This window comes from Pan paniscus, chromosome 20, assembly GCF_029289425.2.
Source record: "Pan paniscus chromosome 20, NHGRI_mPanPan1-v2.0_pri, whole genome shotgun sequence".
In the NCBI taxonomy this organism is placed as follows: Eukaryota; Metazoa; Chordata; class Mammalia; order Primates; family Hominidae; genus Pan; species Pan paniscus.
Genome location: NC_073269.2, coordinates 61,796,477 through 61,816,542, shown reverse-complemented (window position 1 = coordinate 61,816,542; position 20,066 = coordinate 61,796,477). Strand labels below are relative to the sequence as shown.

The following is a 20,066-nucleotide window of genomic DNA, read 5'->3' as shown; positions in this document are numbered from 1 at the left end:
CGCTGGGCCCCGTTGCTAGGCGCCTCTACGTCACTTCCGCCCGCTGCAGTGGGGGGGATCCGCGGGGAGCTCACGGAACGCCGAGGGTCAGCTCCAGCTCGCTTGGCGGCAACCGCGGAGCTCCTGGCACACCCACGCCACGCCCGGCCCGGCCCGCTCGGCCACCATCCCTCCTGTCGGCGGGGTGGGAGAGCACTCGGGAACCTCACGTCCCCCGGGGCTATACCTGTGCCGACCCCGAGGAGCGCACCGCACAAGCAGGGAAGGCCTCGAGGCTGCCGGCGCCGGCAGCAGGGGCGTCCCAGCCAGGGGCCCGCAGTTTGCCAAGGGAACCCCCACCCGAGCCCAGAACCGAGGAAGAGGGTCGGACATACTGGACACACAGCCGCTCCATAAAGTAAAATACAACAAAATGTTTAATGAGCAAATTCGTCTTAGCAAATATGAAACTGCCACAGAGAGTAGGAGAGGGGCAGGGGCCACGGGGCTGGGCGCAGGTCGGGGGACACTAAAGAGGAAAAATCAACTACGTAAGAAACCCAGGAGGAGACCAGAGAGGACCAGAGGCCGAAGGAACAGAGCTGTGGTCCTGGTAAGGGAGAGGGCAGGGCACTGAGGGCCGGACAACAAAATTCAAAATAGTTTGGCCATAAAATATAAACACGCTATGTTCCTACCGTGGGGAAGGGGAGAAGAAAGGGGTCTATGGGAGAAGGAGAGGCTGTTTTGGGAGGGGCTGGGGTCCTACCCCGCCCTGCTGTGCACCCTGTCCCCATCCCAACCCCTTCCCTCTGTGTCTGTGTGGGTGCGTGTTGTCTGTGTGGGCTGTGTGCGCACTTCCCCAGTCCCCTCCCTGCCCTAACCCCCCAACCCCCGCCCCCCACCCTTAATTGCTGCCATTCCAGTTGCTGCCGGCTGTCGTGTGTCTGCGGCTGTCACTCCTCTGCCCATCGTCTTCACAGGGGGATAAGGGGGGGGCGGGAGTGGGGAGAAGCCCCCAGCCAGCCCTGCCCCCACCCTCCCCCAGCCGCCTCTACCAGAAGTCCCGGCGGTGATAAGAGTCGGGGTCACAGTATTTTGTGACAACCACTCTGTTGGCGAACTTGCGGCCCGTCAGGCCCTGCATGGCTTTCTGGCAGTCAAACACAGAGGTGAACTCCACAAAGATCTGTGGGGAAAGGAGAGGCAGGTTTGTGAACAAGGCTCACGCCCAACAGCCAGTCAGCGTCCACCCAACCCCAGAACTGAAGGCAGGAAGGGACAGGGAGGAGGGGGCTTCGCCACAGGTGTCAGAAAGGGACCCTTAGTAAGCAGGTTTGGTGGAGTTCACCCAAATATTCTCCAGGATCAAAAAACAAGAGCATAAACACACCATAGACATGGAGAGGGAGAAAGAATAGAGACATGCCAGAAACTCAGCAGAGCCATAGAGGGCAGGCAGGATGCCTAGACGAGCTCACCGCGGGGGAGGGGTCCCTCGTGCTGAGTGTCTACTCCACACGAGCCACCATGGTGGGCGCTCCCAGAACCACCCCAACAGCCATGTTCTCCCAACAATAAGTGAGCTAAGGGAAGCTCAGAAATTAGGATTCAAACCCAGGTTGAATAAAATTTAAAAACTTGAACCTTGATCTATTCGAGCTTCTAACCTTGCTTAAACCAATTTACAGGAAAATGGAGGGAGGGAAGGATACAATGAGCCTACACGAACACTGAAAATCCTATATAGCAGATGAACTTATTTCTTCTACAAATAAAAGAGCTTGCAAAAAAAAAAAGAGGGAGTGAGGTACAAACGATAAATTACACAAACTTTGTAACCAAATTCAAGGTAGGGACCTGATATGGATCCTTACTGAAACCAAACTATAAAAAATATTCTCCGCTGGGCACAGTGGCTTACGCCTGTAATCCCAGTACTTTGGGAGGCTGAGGCAGATGGATCACCTGAGGTCAGGAGTTCAAGACCAGCATGGCCAACATGGCATGAAACCCCATCTCTACCAAAAATACAAAAATTAGCCAGACATGATGGCAGGTGCCTGTCCCAGCTACTCTTCTTTAACTCAGGAGGTGAAGGATGCAGTGAGCCGAGATTGCGCCACTGCACTCCAGCCTGGGTGACAAGAGTGAGGCTCCGTCTCAAAAAAAAAAAAAATTATTGGCCGGGCGCGGTGGCTCACGCCTGTAATCCCAGTACTTTGGGAGGCCGAGACGGGTGGCTCACAAAGTCAGGAGATCGAGACCATCCTGGCTAACACGGTGAAACCCTGTCTCTATTAAAAATACAAAAAAAATTAACCAGGTGTGGTGGCGGGCACACTGCACTCCAGCCTGGGCAACAGCGAGACTCCGTCTCCAAAAAAAAAAAAAAATTCTTGAGATAGAAAAATTTGAACATGGAATAGGCACTAAGGAATTTCGCTAATCTAATCATGCTATTGTGGTTTTGTTAAAAAAACAAAACAAAACAATTTTTTAAGGTTATCTGGTTAGAGCAGTGGTTGTCAACTGGAGGAGGGGGGGTGTCCCCAGGGAACACTGAGCAATCTTTGGAGATGCTTTTGGGTGTCTCAGCAGGGAGTAGTGCTCTTGCATCCGGTGGGTGGAGGCTGGGGATACATCTCAATATCCTACAACGCACAGCAAAGGCCCCCACAGAGAAGTTATCTGACCCAAAATGTTAATTGAGAAATAACAGAAATACACTTAAGGATCTCAGGTGAAATAAACCTGATAAGCTTTAAAATAATCCAGCAAAGAAAAAGGAGGGGGGAGAAATAAGCTGAATATGAAAATTAAGAATGACAAAATATTGGTAACTTGAAGCCAGATGAAGGAACACCAAAATATTAGCACATATACTATGATAAAAACGTATCACTATCATAGTCTCTACTTTTAAGTATATTTGAAAAGACATGTAACAAAAAATTTAAGAATAAAACAATACGATGCAGTAATTTTTTTTTTTTTTTTTTCTGAGACTGTGTCTTGCTCTGTCACCCAGGCTGGAGTGCAGTGGCATAATCTTGGCTCACTGCAACCTCCGCCTCCCGGGTTCAAGTAATTCTCCTGCCTCAGCCTCCTGAGTAGCTGGGATTACAGGCACGCACCGCCACCATGCCTGGCTAATTTTTGTATTTTTTAGTAGAGACGGGGTTTCACCACATTGGCCAGGCTGGTCTCCAACTCCTGACCTCATGATCCGCCCGTGTCGGCCTCCCAAAGTGCTGGGATTACAGGCGTGAGCCACCTCGCCGGGCCGCCGATGCAATAAATTTAATATGCAAAACAGGTCAGCTGATCCCAAAGGCCAGGGTCTCTCCATTCGTTCTTCCCACAAATGTTTCCTCAGCCCCTGCTTGAGCCAAGCTCCATCCCAGCACCAGAGGGCAGCCCTGAGCAGCCCTGACATACCGGCTCAAGGGAAGGGGACTCTGGAGGGCAGTGGGCAGGAGCTGCAGTGAGAGGAGATGCCGTTGGCCTTCCCCATGCCCCTTTTCTAAGATGCTCCTTCCACCTCTCCAGCCGCCCTCCCCAACCCTGCTCTCCCTGGGCAAACCACTCCGACATCCCAAGCAGGGCCTCGACACCTGAGTGTCCATCAGTCCTCATGCTGGGAACACAGACCTGTCCAGCTAATTTTTCCTTGACATCTCTACTGGGTGTCTCAGAAACCGCAAAGCCAGCTAGCTGCCCCCCACCCCCCACTCACCCCCGACAACGTGCTCATCACCCCTGCATCTCACCTGCTATCCCCACCATCAGAGCTGCCACTAAGCAGCTCATAGGCCTTCTCCTCCCCTCCCCACAAACCCACACCCATCACCAAAGTCTGGACACTTCCCAGGCACAAATCTTCCTCAAATCCATCAACTTCTCTCCATCCCCTGCTACTACTTTAAATCAGATCACCATCTTTCACCAGATTATTGCGGGAGACCTCATTCATTTTCCCAACTGCAGCCACAATCACCTCAAAAATGCCACCACCACAGCCCTGTTTTCTCCTTGAAAAGCCCACCAACTCCAGGGGAAAGCCGAGCTGCTTCCATGACATAAGAAGGCCCCGCACGCCCGATCTGGCCCTGCAGAGCCAGCCTTGGTCCCGACAAACCTGGCTGTGGCATCGCTTTGGCAAGACCAACCCTGCCAGCTCCCAGCAAGCCCTCCTGTCCACAGCACCCTCTCTGCCCTCCTGCTGATCCACATCCTGCCCTGCAGGGCTCAGCAGGGAAGCCAGGGCCAGGGGAAGTACCTGCTGTGCCTCCGCACCCACCCCCAACCTCACTATGTGGGGTCATTTCCATCTGCCAGGCGTGACCACCCTGGAGGCCTCTCAATATTGCTTCCCTCCCATCTAACTCAAAATAACCGGTCGTTCTAAGACCCATGCAGCCCTCCAAGGCCTGCCACTCAGCCCTGGCCCTACCACCTCGCTCACTCACCTGCTCACTGCCACCTCTTGACCTTGACCACCCTGAATGAACAGCACACCCAGGAATGCGGCCCCTGCCCCGACTCAACACGGCATGCAGGTCCTCTAACAGCTGCACAGACAGCAAGGTGCACAGGACAGGAGGGTGCACAGGACAGGAGGGTGCACAGGACAGCAGGGTGCACAGGACAGCAGTGTGCACAGGACAGCAGGGACCTCTATTCACAACCGAAGCCTCAGCGTCTAGATCAGAGCCTGGTACGATGGGAATTCCATACATACACCCAGCAAGGGGATCAAAGAGCAGGTCACACGCCCTCACCACCACCGTCTCATGAGGCAGACGAGGTGAGGTGATTACACCTGTCACGGCGCTGGAGGTGACAGGACTTAGCAGGGTCTGAAATCAGACTCCGAGAACCTGAAACCTGCCAGTGTGAGCCACCCCTGCTTTGCCTGTCTCCTTCCACGATGCGGCTCAGGGGCTACAGGGAAGGCTCAGGGTGAGCACAGACACAGCTTCAGCAGGGTGCCTGGCACACAGGAGACACCAGCAGGTGTCTCGGGACTGTTCCCGGCACTCTTCCCCACTCCACAGACCAGGCAAAACCATTTGCACAAGCCAGGCCATATAAGGGGGAGCAGGGCCAAGTTCTACAGCAATACAGAGCTACATTCCCCAACTACTGTCTCGCCTGCAGGTCTTGGGCCCCCACAGGGCCACAAACCCCTCAGGGTCACCAACATCTCCCATGGCCAGGCCTGAGGGCGGCACTCAGTGATGGCACACACCTATATGCACGTGCTGCGAGAGGAGAGAGAGAGGAAGAAAGAGGGCGCGGAGAAGAGGAGGGGGAGAGGGTGAGGGAGCACTGAGCCCGAGGCCTCCTGACCTTTCCGCAGCCGGGCACCTCGACGCCGTCCACAGGCCGGGGGATCTCAATGGACTTGACGAGCCCGTACTTGCTGCACTCGTCCCGCACGTCCTCCACGATCTCCTCATACTCCTCGTCGTCCAGCAGCTCCTCAGGCAGCACCATGTTCATGAGGCACAGGACCTCAGTCGGGTGGCCGCCCATCTGCACCTGGGAGCTCATCAAGCCCGGCACTTGCAGGGTCACAGGCGTCTGATTGATGGTGCTCTGTGGGGCCAGGGGAGGCAGCGGCGTCACAGGGGGCCCAGACCCAGTCTCCCTCTGCTAAAGCCTAGGCCCCTCACCTGCCCCCCCAGGGGAAAGGCCATCTCTCCACTTCCAACACCTAAAGCCCGACTCCCCAACACTGCACTGAATGCCCCCCAAATGCTTTCCCATGAAAGCTGGGAGAAAGATCAGGAACACTTGTCCCTAGCCAGCCCCTCCCACCCCCAGGGTCCCTCGAGCCAATGGAAGATGACGTGCCGGGGGGCTCACCAGCGTGGCATTCTTGGCTCCCACACTTGCCCTCTGGACCAGCAGCTTCTTATCCCCCAGCTGCATGCCGTTCAGCCCCGCAATGGCCTGCGTTTGGAGGATGAGGGGTGCGGGGGTGCGGGGAGAAGTGGGGTCAGGGACCAGGAGCCCAACACCTACCCCCAAGCCGGGGCATTGGTGGGGGAAGAGGGGAAGGCAAAGGGGATTAAGAGCCTGGAAAAAGCCAACACCATGGGACAGGGACGAGCCCACACGCAGGGCACTGCCTCAGGTTGGCCGCCTCCCGCCCCGTCCCCTGAGGAGGGGAGACCATGGCTTGGCAACAGCGCAGGGCAGGGAAGGACAGACGCGGCAGCGGCCAGGGACCGGGGACTCACCTGATCCGTGACGTTGATGTCCACGTACTCACAGAAGGCGTAGCCCTTGGAGAGCCCCGTGGCACTGTCCTTGACCAGGTTGAAGGCCTTGAGGGGCCCAAAGGATGTCAGCAGCTCTTTGACCTGCAGTAGCCGAGAGTCCATCAGGGCTGGGATGAGGTGGGGCGGGGTGGGGGGACGGGTCTGGAGGGAGGCAGGGAAGTTACCTGGTCATCGTTCAGGTAGTTGGGTAAGCCCCCGATGAACAGCTTGTGGGCAGAGTCGGGGACCACAGTGGACACAACCCCTATGGGCAGAGAAGAGGAGGACTTCAATTCCAGTACCAGGTTATCTCCCAAAACCTGGACAGTCTACGGCGAGCTCCTCAATTGCCAAAGAGAACACTTCCTGCCTGATCTGACGAGGGAGGGGTCGCCACGTGCCCACCCCACCCCAGCCTTATCTGACGAGTGAGGGTCCTGGGCAGTGGCACACAGAGGCTCCTCAGGGAGAACGCACCATGTCTCCCAAATCTGCCCAGCCTCAGGGGAACCTCAAACTAGAACATCCTCCAGAACGCTCCAAGGGCACAGAGTTCACACCCACATCTGCTACCTGCTGCTGTGGAATGCTGGCAGGTCACCTGGGCTCGGGACCTACTGGTGAGTCACAACACACCCCACCCCTTCTCTGACAGCCACCCAGGCAAGGCTCCCATTAAAGCTCAGTCCCGGCCGGGCGCGGGGGCTCACGCCTGTAATCTCAGCACTTTGGGAGGCCAAGGCGGGCAGATCACAAGGTCAAGAGATAAGACCATCCTGGCCAACATGGTGAAACCCGGTCTCTCTAAAAACACAAAAATTAGCGGGCTGTGGTAGCGTGCACCTGTAGTCCCAGCTACTCGGGAGGCTGAGGCAGAAGAATGGCGTGAACCCAGGAGGCGGAGGTTGCAGTGAGCCGAGATCACTCCACTGCACTCCAGCCTGAGCAACAGAGTGAGACTCCGTCTCAAAGGAAAAAAAAAAAAAAAAAGCTCAGTCCCTTCCCTTCACGCCCTGTCAGAACAGCAGGTGCCACTGCAGGGGTGCAACTGCCCTCACAGGGGTGGCACGACACGATGAGCAGCCGCAGCTGCCCGGGAAGTCTCAGAACAGCATCCACAGCATTAGCTGCTCTGATCTCACTGGGAACTGTGGGCTGACTGTGGGATGCAGGATCCAGTGTCTTCGAGGGCTGACATACCAGAGTGGGGGCTTATCGGCTGAATTTACTGGCCCTCGATCCTGCCCTATCCACTGAACTCTGGACTCACAGACAAGTGCCTGCTGGTGGGATGATTCAACCTGAGACCCCACAGGCTCTGCCAATGTATCTTGACGCCGTCCTGTCAGATATCAGCTATGCCAGGCCCCGATAACCAACCAGCCTGACTCCCAAGTTCAAAACCTAGGCCATATGGCCTCCCCTTCCTCTGCAGCCTCCACACCAAGTGTGAGTGGCCCCATCCCACCTCCATCCTGATGCTGGGAAGGAATAGGTAAGACAGGAAATGGGAAAGAGCCTCAGAAGCATGAGCCGCTGTGCCCATGGAAGGAGGGGAGACGCCCCCACACACCCTCTCCCACCTACTCACTCAAGCCCTTCCAGCCTATGATGACGCTGCCCCCACAGAACTGGAAGCACCAACCCAGCCGGCTCCAACCACCAGACGGGGCCACACAGACCCCAGGAGACCTGGCTCCTATGCTACAGGGACAAGTAGCAGCAGCCCAGGAGCAGGAACACACACCGAGCACTCACCCCATGGGCCAGGCATCCTGTAAGACTTTCAACCTCCTACTGCAATGCTGTACATACAGCACAGAAGGCAAAAACTGAGGCACAGAGCAAAGACACACAGGCAGGAAAAAGGCAGCCTCCAGAGCCCACACTCAGCTGTGACTCCCCACAGGCAGCATGGCAGGCTGCAGGCTCTGCCTGGGTCCAAGGAAGAATGGGTCACACTGGAAGCTCAGCCGCGATCCCTGGCTCTGCCCGTCTCACTTGAGCAACACAGAGCCAAGGGTACAAGAGTTGGGCTCCCTGGGTTCATGGCTCCTTGGGTTCAAGTCATGTTTGTACCGTATGAGCCTCCAAGGGCCTCAGTGTCTTCATCTGTAGAATGGGAAGAACACTGGTGCCCGTCGTGTGAGCCACGTGTGTGAGAACAGCTCAGGCCAAGTGCTGATTCGATCGAGGACATGAGAACAGGCACGGCAGTCCCCATGGCCGGGGCATCTGCCAGACTCAATGCCCACAACAGGACCCACCCAGCCCAGACACACACTGTGAGCACTGTCGGTGGGGTCAGCCGCTGTTACATGACAACAACTTCAAAGGAATCTTCTCGGAGTCTTGAGTTCCTCCACTCATCACTGAGGACAAGCCCTGCTTGGCAGGGATGTTCCAAGAGTTGGGCGGGGAAACAGGGCCCCATACCTCTGCAGCAGCTGCATCTACAAAGCATCACACCTGGAGCAGAGGCGGTATGGGGAAGACCCAGCAGGGATCCCCACTGTCCGGAAGCTCTTTCCTCATCTGTAAGGTGGAGGAATGTCCCCTCCCATGGTGACCAGGCCATCTTGGTGCAGGGGGCGCCTGAGAGGAGCTCGGCTGCCACTATCACGGGGTTGCCCTCAGCTCAGCCCCTGCCAGAGCACCCCATCACCTTCAGAAGAGTCAAGCTCCTCAGCCTGGTAAGAGAAGCAACCTTAGATCCATAACCCACGGTTCCTATTCCCCAAGGCCCACCACACGTCCCTAGCCAGGAAGGAGGCACTGCACAGTGAGGCCAGCTGCGGCGCAATCAATCTTTACTTACAAAAACAGGCAGTGGCCGGGAGCGGTGGCTCACGCCTATAATCCCAACACTTTGGGAGGCCAAGGCAGGTCACAAAGTCAGGAGTTCGAGACCAGCCTGGCCAACATGGTGAAACCCCATCTCTACTAAAAACACAAAAAATTAGCAGGTGTGGTAGCACATGCCTGTAATCCCAGCTACTCGGGAGGCTGAGGCAGGAGAATCGCTTGAACCTGGGAGGCGGAGGTTGCAGTGAGCCGAGATCACACCACTGCACTCCAGCCTGGGCAACACAGCAAGACTCCGTCTCAAAAAACACAACAAAAAAACAAAAAACAGGCAGTGGGCCAGAGGTGGCCTCTCAGTTGTAACTTGCCAATTCCTAAGTGCCGTCCATGGAGTGCACTTAGGACAGCGCCAATCCCTGTGTCGTAGAACTGCCGTCCATGGAGGGCACTTAGGACAGCGCCAATCCCTGTGTCGTAGAACTGCCGTCCATGGAGTGCACTTAGGACAGCGCCAATCCCTGTGTCGTAGAACTGCCATCCATGGAGGGCACTTAGGACAGCGCCTGACACACACACTAAGCACCAGCAAGTGGCGGGCCACTCACGGGACTTAAAATGAAGGAAAACGCAGTGGATTCACCAGGAAGAGACGTGGGGAAGACATTCTGCAGCTTGATCGGGGAAACGCACCCATACGTAAAAAGTCCATGTCGACTGGGAGCATGTCAACATATATTACAGGCTCCAAAAGGTTAGCTGAATTTACCAAAACCTATGATGGAAAAGCACTGGGCTGAGCGCAGTGGCTCATGCCTGTAATCCCAACACTTTGGGAGACTGAGGTGAGTGGACCACTTGAGGTCAGGCGTTGGAGACCAACCTGACCAACATGGTGAAACCCAGCCTCTACTAAAAATACAAAAATTAGCCAGACATGGTGGCAGGTGCCTGTAATCCCAGCTGCTCGGGAGGCTGAAGTAGGAGAATTGCTTGAACCCTAGAGGCGGAGGATGCAGTGAGCCGAGATCGTGCCACTGCATTCCAGCCTGGGTGACAGAGCGAGACTGTCTCAAAACAACAACAACAACAAAAAGAAAAGCACTGGAGGCCAGTGAGGGACCTAGCCCAAGTCCTGCCTGACACAGATGTGCCTCCGTCTGGGGCTCCACATCGCCTGCCCTGAAGAGCTGACTCGGTTCCTAAAGGGCTCCTCGAACAGTGAGTACCCGCCAGCAGAACCCCACCTCCTCCATGTCCCAGGCCTGAGACACAGCCGCACCCTGACAGGGCATCAGACAAGCCCTCCCTCAAATCCCATTCATCAACTACAAGGGTCAGCAAACTATAACCTGTGGGCTGACAGGGCCCATCACCTGGTTTTGCACATCCTGCAAGCTTTCTAAAGGGAGACCATTCTGTGGCCTGTGAGAAGCACAGGAAAGCCCAACCTCAGCAGCCATGCGTGTCGAGGTGTGCCGGCACACAGCCAGGCCCACGCACGCAGACACCGTCTGGCTGCTTTCACACACAGTGACATGGTCGCCAACCCCTGGTCTGCTATGTTACCTACCAATTACAGATGATGTTCAACACAGCTATGGGGAATGGCCCAGAACACAAGATTCAAGGCAAACACTAGGAGACAAAAACAAGTGAATACCCAGGTGCCAGACCCCACAGCAGGAGCTTTGCTGCCAACCGTCGACACACAGCAGCCCCGACGGGCACAGACTGAGCCCTCCAAGGTCCCACAGCCGCAAAGCAGGCATGAGGTCCAGGCCACAAGCCCCTCACTTCCCCAGCACCTTTGCACTGATCCTGGCTCTGCCACGTACAAGCTGTGTGTCCTCAAGCAGGTGACAGCTCATTCTCCCGGCCCTAGGCACCTTCTCTACCAGCAGGAGAGCACCCCACTCACAGAGACTTAGGGGAAGCAGGAAAAAGGCACCTATCTTCCACAGTACTTACACGACTTCCTCAGCCACTCCAGCTGGGCTGAAGGGAACAGGATTGGGGGAGAAAGGGGCCCTTACTGGATCCCCCACTCACCAGGCACATAGACGGAGGGGTTCTCTGACATGCCAGGAAGCGGCTGGTAGTCGTGAGGCCTGCGGATCTTTAGTGACTGGCCCTGAAAGATGATGCCATCAAAGGCCATGGCCTGGGTAGTCTCGTCCACTGAGCGGAACTGAATGAAAGAGAAAGGAGTGGTGAGGGATGGGGGTCAGGGACTAGTACAGCCCCTAGTGTTCCAGGATTGGGATTTCCTCTTTCCTTTGACTCATGTGAACAAATACAACATGCCAGGCCCCAGGCTGGGCACTGGGAGGACAATAGACACGCATGTCCCTGCTGCCAGGAGCTCACACTCGACCATTAAAAACACCAGGCACCCAACACAAACACAGAGGCAAACACACAATTGCAGGCTGTGACGACACGGAAGAGGGACAAAGTGCTGAAAAGGGATGTTACGGGAAAGGTTAGTTGAACGGGGAGATGACAGTACTGGAGTCTTTCTGGTGAGGGGGACATTTCAGCCCATCTCCGGAGCAATGCAACTGCAAGTGGACTGCAATGAGGCAAGGACAGAGTAAGAGGGACAGAGTGAGACGGAGTGCTCAGACAGTGAGAGGGAGTGCTCAGAAACCTCTGCAGTAAGCTAACACTGCCCACACCTTCACAGTACTTCACGAGAGTCATCAGTCCACCAAGAGTCGAAAATCAAAAACCAAGGCCCTTTCCCGACAGTTGAGAAACACAGACACAGAAGACTGGTTAGGAACATCAGTTAGCTGGGGTAACAGAAGACTAGTTAGGAACATCAGTTATCTGGCGTAAAGAACTCTAGCCAAGCAGGCAGGAGCATGGTAGGTTCTGGGAAGGTCAGTGTGGCCAGAGTGCAGAGAGGACTGGGCCGGAATGGTCTGGAAAAGGCCAAAGAGGTCTGCAGAGGCCAAACAGGCCTCTCAGGTCACACAGAAAGCAAATGGAAGGCAGAAAGTAGGATCAGATCTTTAATGCTATTACAGGGCTCATTTCAGCGACCGGGTGGAGAAGAGGCTGCAGAGGGCCCGGTGGAAACAGCGCAAGGCAGCTCCACACAACATCAGCCTGAGGGCTGGGCCCTCACATCACACGCGTTTCCTGGACCTCGCTCACTCCCCCAGCTCACCTCCAAAAAGGCAAAATTCTTGTCCTGGTTAATCTGCACAGCCAACACTGGGTTGCCAGGGGCCTGGGTCAGCCCCCCGAGGCGCATCTGGGCGTTGAAGAAATCCATCATGGCCTCCTGCAGAGGGAATAGGAGACAAGGGGGGGGCGGGGGAAGGGAGGTGGAGAGAGGAGGGGAAGGGTGAGAGAGGGAGACACAGAGGGGTTTGGGGGTAAGGGGAGAGGGATGAGGGGAGGGAGGAGGGGGGAGGAACAGTGGAATATGGGTGGGGGTGTAGAAGTCAATAGTAGGAACAGAAGGAAGAGAGAAAACGGGGAGGAAGCAGTAGCAAGAGACGGCCAAGGGCAGGCGATGGACAGGCGTTAGGGGACAGCCACAGGGGCCCCAAAAAATCAGGGGAAAGGAGAAGATTGTTCAAGAAAAGGCAGAGAGCATGATGACAACACAAAATGAAGAAAAACACGAAACAGAAGAGATGAAGAGACAGAGCACACAGGAAGGGACACCCAGTGGAGACAGACAGAAAAGTGGCAGGAAAGTAAAAAGGAAGTGGCAGGCAGGGGCAGAGACGAGCAAAGGACAGAAAGGGAGAGCAGGACAGAGACGAGCGAGGAGGAGGAAGTCAAGAGTGCAGGGGCAGGAGAGGAGGAGTGTAGGGAGGAGGGGCAGGGACGGGAGGGGAGGAGAAAAGAGTGATGTGGAGGAATCTGGCCCTGGAGTCCGGGGGCTGGTTTATCAAATGTAGCAAAGTGCAGGTTGAGAAAGTCAGAATGGACCTTACTTGCCTTCGACGATGGTAGCAAACTTTTTGTTGCTACGAGGGATCTCAGCCCCACAATATTTCACTTTAAAGAGAAATGGAAACAACTCTTTGATCTCGGGATTCTCAGGGGGTGCCACAGGAAGGGGTTGGGGAGAGGGGAGAGGGAAAAGGAGTGGTGGGGAAGGGGGAGGTCAGGGGCGATCAAAAATAAAAGAACAGCGACCATGGGAGGGACGTGGGGGAGAGGATAGGGGACAGGCGGCAGAGAACGAGAGGCGTGTCAGAAAAAAACTGAGGGGCAGCGTGCGTCTGTGTGTGTGTGTGTGTGTGTGTGTGTGTGTGTCCAAGTCTCCCTCTCTGTCTCTCTCCGACACGTAGGTACATTATGTGTGTGCTTGATCCCTGGGTTGCTGGAGGAGGTTGGGGGGAGGGGAGACGGGAGAGGGGAAGAGGAGGGAGGGAGGGCCACCCCCAGCCCGGCCCCTGGCTGGCTCAACTCCATCGGTCCGTCTGGGAGGGGGCCGGGGGGTCTTGCAGGAGCAGAGTCTGACCCGTGCAGGTTGGGGAAAGGGAATGGAGGGAAGGGGAGGAACGGGGTAGAGGGACAAGGGAGAGGGTAGGGGCAGGGGAAGGCAGTACCTCAGTGATGCCAAAGGGGATGTTGCCCACATAGAGGCGCCGGGCTTGTCTGGTCATCTGGCTCCCGACCACGGGCACCGGCGTTGGGGTCACAGCCAGACCGTCAGGGGTCATGGTGGGGAGAAGAGCAGTGGCTGGAATCTGACCCGCAGCTTCAAAGGGGGTAAAAGCAGGATAAAACCCCATCAGGGGAATGCTCACTGACCACCCCCCACCACACACTGGGAGTTCCCCTCCTCAGCAGGAAGCTCCTACAGGCTCTCGGCCTTAGCACCTTCCAGAACCCTCTTTCCACCCTCGGGGCCCCCACCCAGTAACTGCTGCTCCTCAGAAGCCTCACTTCCTAATGGCGTCCAGATGGAGGCCTCATTCCCCTGTCAACCACGGGTGTCTCTGGTCATCTCCTCCTCTAGGGAGGCTTCAAAAGCGCAGAGACCAGAACCCCCAGGGGTGTGCAACCCTCTACCTGTGTCCTTGACCCCCTCCAAGCACACACGCAGGGGAATGACTGACGGAGAATCCCAACCCCTGTACCCTCCCGCTCTGGGAGCAGCCTGGCCAGGGGCCTACCTTGCATGGCCTTGTACTGCATTGGGGTGATGTGCTCAAAGCCTGGGGGTGGCACGTCCCAGTATTTACGGACCTTCTTCTTCTTCTCATGGCGGGGGGAACGACTGGGGGAGGTGGGAGGGGAGAGCGGGGCAGGGCAACCTCAGTCTGACCAACAGTGGGCCTGCGAGCCCCCTCCCAGGCACCCTTTCACCCTCCCCGCAACCATGTAAGCTCCACTCTCTCCAGGGAAGGAGAGGGTCTGGGGCAGGGCCTGGGAAAGGGGTGCTGGTTTCAAGGTAAGTGGACTCTTCCCAGTGCTTGGGCCAGGGCTGGAAATGGGCGGGACAGGGTGCACGGGCGTGAGGAAGGTGAAGGGGGTGGACATCAGGGAGGAAGGGGCAGGAAGAGAAGCTCACATCAGTCCACCGTGCTCCTCTTTAGCGCCTCTGGTCAAAGGTTTGCTGGGGGGTGGGAGGGAAAGGTATGGGGAGGGGTGACTGGGGACCCTCGTCTTCCCCACATGCCACACCCCCCCAAGGGCACTGAGCCCCAGGGTGGGAGCAGGGCCGAGGTCAACAAGCAGCAAGCAGGCCACCCTCGGCCCTGCCATTTCCCCCCAAACACTCCCACCCCCAGGAAAGAGGAAGTGAGGAAAGGAGAAAGGGGCCAGGGGCCAGGAAGGACCAGTCTCTAGCTGGAGAAACTGAGCTGGGAGGAGGCAGGAGGACTTCCGCCTATCCTGCCCTTCCTCACCTAAGGGGGCAGAGAACAGAAAGGGGAGCCTAGAAGGGAAGAGGCGGTGGAAACCGACACCCCTGGGCCAAAAAGTCAGCCCAGGCTGTGGATACTGCCTCGGTCCCAAGAGCTCCCTTCTCCTGGGAGGCAGGGAAGAAAGAAACTGGAGGCAGAGACCAACCCCCTCGAAGAGAGTCCCACAGAGAGTCGAAAAGAAGGAACAGGCCCTCAGAGTCAGAGACAGAGAACAACCCCTTGTGAAGGAAAACACAGAATCAATTCCCAGGCTCCAGATAAAGAACCTATTGCCCCCAGCAACCACCAAGACAGAAAATGAAAGAAACCCCAGAAACGGGAAAAAATCGGAATCCAAGACAGACCAAGCAGTAGATCCCTCCCCCAGATCCACACAAAGAACGAACGAGCCACACAGGGCCCGGGCCCAGACACAGACACACACAGGCCACCCACAGGCCGGCCAACACCGACCCCCCGACTCCCAGGCTGGCCCAGGGGGATCCCTGAGCCCTAGTACCTGCGTCGTCGCCTGTCCCGGGAGGCGCTCCGCTGGTCCCGGTTGCGCCGGTCGCGGCTCCGGCTCCGGCGTTTGCGGTCCCGGCTCCGAGAGCGGCTGTGGCTGCGCTTCCGATGCCGGTTCTCCTTGTCCCGCTCTGGGCAAGGGTGAGAGGAGGGGCACGGGATAAGCGGAGTAAGGATGCGGGCCCAGCCCACCCTGCGCGCTGGTGGCTATGTCCCAAGCCCCAGGGAGGCCACCCCCAAAGGGAAGGGATTCAATGGAGGAAGGGAATTAACAGGCCTCCTGGGTCCACAAGCGAGTCCAGGGACCATGAGGGGACCAGGGGGACGGGGCCTGGAAATGCCCCCGGGGTGTAAGATACCTGAGGATGCTCAGGAGGAGCTGGGGAGCCAGAGAAGACAGAGGAGGCTGGCTCCTGGTCCCCCTCGAGGGCTGAGGGGCCTGACCCCAGGGTCGTCCCTGAGAGGGGCAGGGCTAGAGGCTGGGGAATCAAGAGACCCAATGATGTTTTCCTGAAGGGACCCAGCGACCCCTCAGGAAAGACCTCTGCAACTAGCTGGCAACCACAGCCCCACCATCAGGACTAGGGGTCAGGTGCCAGGCAGGATCTGAGATCCCCAGGAAGCAGGGAAACTCAACCCATCCCTTCCCAAGCCGGTGAATAATGCAGAAGCAAGCACCCTTCCCAGGGGAAGGGAAGGGCCTCGGAGAATCTGCAGACTGAAGGGGAAAGAGGCCCTCCTCTCCTTCAGCAGGTCAGGGGAGGAGCGTGCCCCATCCAGACTTGAATCCCAAACCACTTGAATCTCTCAGCCTCACTCCCTTCAAAGCCAAGTACTGGAGAGGCTGTAAAGGCGTGAGTAGGGGCGTGTATCTCTGCCAGCCTCCAGCAGGCTCCCTCAACCCTCTATTTGCCTGAGGTAGCCACTAGGAACGGAGCCTCGCTGGCAAAACCACAGAAACCTCTGCTCTCACCAGACCCTTCAACCCCTGAAGGGAGACCGGCCCTTCAAGATGGAGGATAAACCATGAGCATTGGGGGGGTGTTCATGAGCACAGCCACACCATTTCCTTAATTCAAAGACACCCAGATTTCTCAACTAGCCATGAAGCACACACACAAAAAAGATGCACACGTTAAGGTGCTCATATATGTTAACACGCATCTCCTGGAGTGATCATCCCTGGGGACAGGAGGAAAGGGCACTGAGGGAGGATGTTAAACTTCAGCCTCACCCACACTGTTTTGTCTCACGTTTTTGCGATGCAATGTGAATGTCTGGAAAAGCATCACAATTCCAAAACCACCAACACTCAGAAAAATATGCACCCAGCAGGGAAAAAAACAGCAACAAATATTGAGATGCTTCCTACAACCGGAATCTGTACTAAATCGTTTTGTTTGTTCTTAAACCTCACTACTGCTTTGGAAAAACACTGCTGGGGGCTGACATAATGGGGAAGGAAACTAAGGTACAGAGAGATCACAATTGCCAAGGTCAAACAGCTAGGAAATGGTGACACCAGAATTTAAACACTCTGACATCAGTGAGTTAAGCACGAGGCCATACTCCCGAATGTGGATCAGGCAGAACACTCAGGTCTGGCTAGAACCATTAATGCCAATATAATTGTCCCCTTGAAGGCCAAAACCCCCAAAATCAAAAACTGAAATTGGGAGGAACAATCGGCAGGACAGGCCAGCAGTGTAGAGCAGCGGGGTAAGCACACAGGCACGGCACTGGGCACAGCTCCACGCTTATAAGATGGACAGGCTGTGAGCCCCAAGAGCCCTTTCTGCTGCTAAGGCTCTGAAACACGCAAGCAGGCAGACAGGAACCCACGCAGAGAAAGCAATGATGCCCGCTGGGTGCCTGGGATATAGACAAGGAAATTCCCTGTAGATACAGGTAGCAGAGGAAAGGACTGAAGCAGAAGGCGACACGTACAGAAGCTGGCCCGTCCTCCGCAGAGACAAAGACTACAGGCAGTGACACGCGGGCAGAGATTCCCCTATGGCAAGAACCCTCTCCCACACACTGATGCTGGACAGGTAAAAACAATGAGAGCTTCGTTTGCTCAAAACACTGTATTGTGGTCATCTTATGGAAGCAGCTCCGCCAACCCAGGAGCCGTGCCAGGTCTCAGGGACTGCCCTACCAGCACCAAAAGGGAAACCCCGGGAGAACCGGTGAAGCACCATCTGAGAGCCTCAAAGAACCGCCCAATCAGCTCCACTTGGTCCAGCAGAGTGGAACTTGGCCTTGCAGCCAGTCAGAGCTCAGAATCAGTACCTGCTTTTCTGCTTACGAACAACAAAAACCATGCAAAAGCAACTTAGCCTTTAAGACTTGGTTTTCTCTTTAAACGAGGATCATATCTACTCCATCCAGGTGTTGTGTGGCAGAATAACATTTGGAAAGCACCTTTTCCTCCCCTTTCCCAACTCTGACACAATCTCTGTGAGCGGAAGACCCTCCTCTCTAAGCATGCAATTTTACAATTGCAAATATCGCTTACTGCACACCTAGTGTACGCAAAGCCACATGCCACACACTTTACATGTTACCCCATTTAATCTCACCTCTGCCTCTGACTAGCTGAGCCCTGAGAAAGTTTTTAACTTTTCTGAGCCCTCAGTTTCCTCCCCAGTAGAGGTGGAAATCATTTTGGCCTCACAAGGCTGTTACAAGGATCCACTTAGTAAAACATGCTAAGAGTTTAGCGAAGAGCCTGGCACACGGTAAGCGCTCAGAGTTTAACTACATCTATCGTTACTATCATCTTTTTTAATCTTCTCAAAATCCGGTGACAAGAAAATAATCAGTCTACAAATGAAAAAAAGATATAAACGTATTAAAAGTAGTTACTAAACGACAAAGCAGGTATCTAAACTTCCTGATGTGCTCAACTCCAAAGCCTATGCTCTTGAGCAGTCCATCAACTAAGACAGAATCAGACCCTCAGTAAACGTTATTGCTTCCCCAGGGCACTGTTTCCTAATACAGCCCCTACCCAACTCTAGCCTGGGTTCAAAGGAAAATTCCTCAGCCCTCATTTCGTCCTCCGAACGAGCTAGGAACATGGGCAGCTGAAGCCTGAAAAGAAACAAGTCTCCAATCTTCCCTAGTCCTGTATTTCTTCACAAACTGAAACACGGAGGATTTTTAAAGCGTCTAACAACTCTCCCACTTCTAATATTATTGGAATCCCTAAGATCAGGGCCCCACACTTTTTGTTCTAACCTATCACAATTTTCGATACCCTGAATGGAACCTGCCTCCCACCTTCCCCGTAAGTGAAGAGTTTAGCGCAGTGGGCCAGATCCCTCTTCCTCCCTCAGAACCTGTTTTCTTATCTCTATATTGAAATCTGAGACTGAGTATTATCAGGTGCCCTGAGTTTGGGATTGTAAATGATCTGAGGTTTGTCTCAAACACTCCATATCGCGATTCTCGGGACCGCCAAAAGCCCCGCATATGCAGGATGTGTGCGTGCGGACACTCAAAGAATGCAGATGCTTTTAGGGAACATGCGCCAAACACGTTAATATGAGGCGCCCCACTACCAACAGACGGGGCAGAAACCACCTGGCGGGAGAGATCAGAGCAAATCAGCAAAAAGGAAAAGGGGTACGCGAGGGGCCCGTGGCCTCCAAGCAGCCGCCGAAACGGCTCTGCCCTCATCCACGTGAAGGAGGGAAAGGTGCCCCCCCACCAAGTTCTCGCAACCGCCATTTTGGAAACAAAGGGGGCGTGGAGACGCTGCCGTGGGCCCGACCGGAAGCGGAAGTGCCAAGGCAGCGGGAGAAAAGAGATTACGGGGCCTAACATAATCTCCTTTTCAGAGAAACCAAAAAGATTTTAAAAAACAAAAGTTCACGTCGAGGCATCTGGCGCGCTCGCGCCGCGTCCCCCGCGCCACCTCCGCCAGGACCACGTGGGGCGCAGGGACAGCCGCCGTGCGCATGCGTCACGGGCCCGCGCCCCGCCGCCCCCTTCCCCTCGCCTAGCGCGCGGCGGAACGCTGGGGACGTCACGTGAACGAGGCGCGCGCCACGGAACCGGGGTTGGGGGGCGCCGCGCGGCCGTGAAGTGGGGGGAAGCGAGGGAGAAAATGGCGGGGGGGCAAAGAGCGACGCGAGGAGCCGCCCACACCTCCGCCCCGCGACCCCGGTGCCCTCACCTTGTTTATTCTCGTTGAGCTGCCGCTCGAACTCGTCGAAGTCCGACATGCTGAGGCGGCCGCGTAGGGCCCTGTGCAGCTCTCGCCTCGCCTTGCCGCCCGCTCCAGCCGCTTCGGCTACTTCCGCCGCTGGCTTCGGCTACTTCCGGCCGCCGCCGGCGCTTCGCCACCTCCTACCTAATCAAGCCTCCTGCAGCCCTCCCCGCCCCGCCCGGGCTCCGCCCCCTCACCCGCCCGCCCGCGAGCTTGCCCCTCCCCCCGAGCCTGGCTCCGAAGCGCCTCGGCTATCTCTGGATACTGGACGAAGGCGAAGCAGGCGGCCGCGTCGGCTGCTTCCGAAAACACCCGAACCTAGGGTTTCGCCGACTTCCCAGGTTTCCGTAACTTTTCCGAGATTATCTCCTCAACGTTCGGAGGTTTCCG

The 20,066-nt window shown here is 56.1% G+C and overlaps 1 protein-coding gene across 2 annotated transcripts; it reads right to left on the bottom strand.

The window, feature by feature from the left end:
* Positions 1-393: 393 nt before the first annotated feature.
* On the bottom strand, positions 394-19,797 carry U2AF2 (U2 small nuclear RNA auxiliary factor 2). 2 transcript variants are annotated; one of them, XM_008959146.4, is made up of 12 exons: positions 19,644-19,797; positions 15,456-15,591; positions 14,602-14,646; positions 14,204-14,307; positions 13,634-13,785; positions 12,232-12,348; positions 11,106-11,244; positions 6,437-6,516; positions 6,231-6,353; positions 5,842-5,940; positions 5,335-5,583; positions 394-1,168 (listed from the first exon to the last, which is right to left on the bottom strand). In XM_008959146.4, exons 1-12 carry the CDS (start codon positions 19,690-19,692, stop codon positions 1,034-1,036), a joined length of 1,428 nt encoding a protein of 475 aa, XP_008957394.1. In that variant the 5' UTR covers positions 19,693-19,797; the 3' UTR covers positions 394-1,033. The 2 variants fall into 2 exon arrangements, with proteins under 2 accessions (XP_008957394.1, XP_003807136.1); XM_003807088.6 differs by having other exon boundaries at positions 5,854-5,940.
* Between the last annotated feature and the right edge of the window lie 269 nt (positions 19,798-20,066).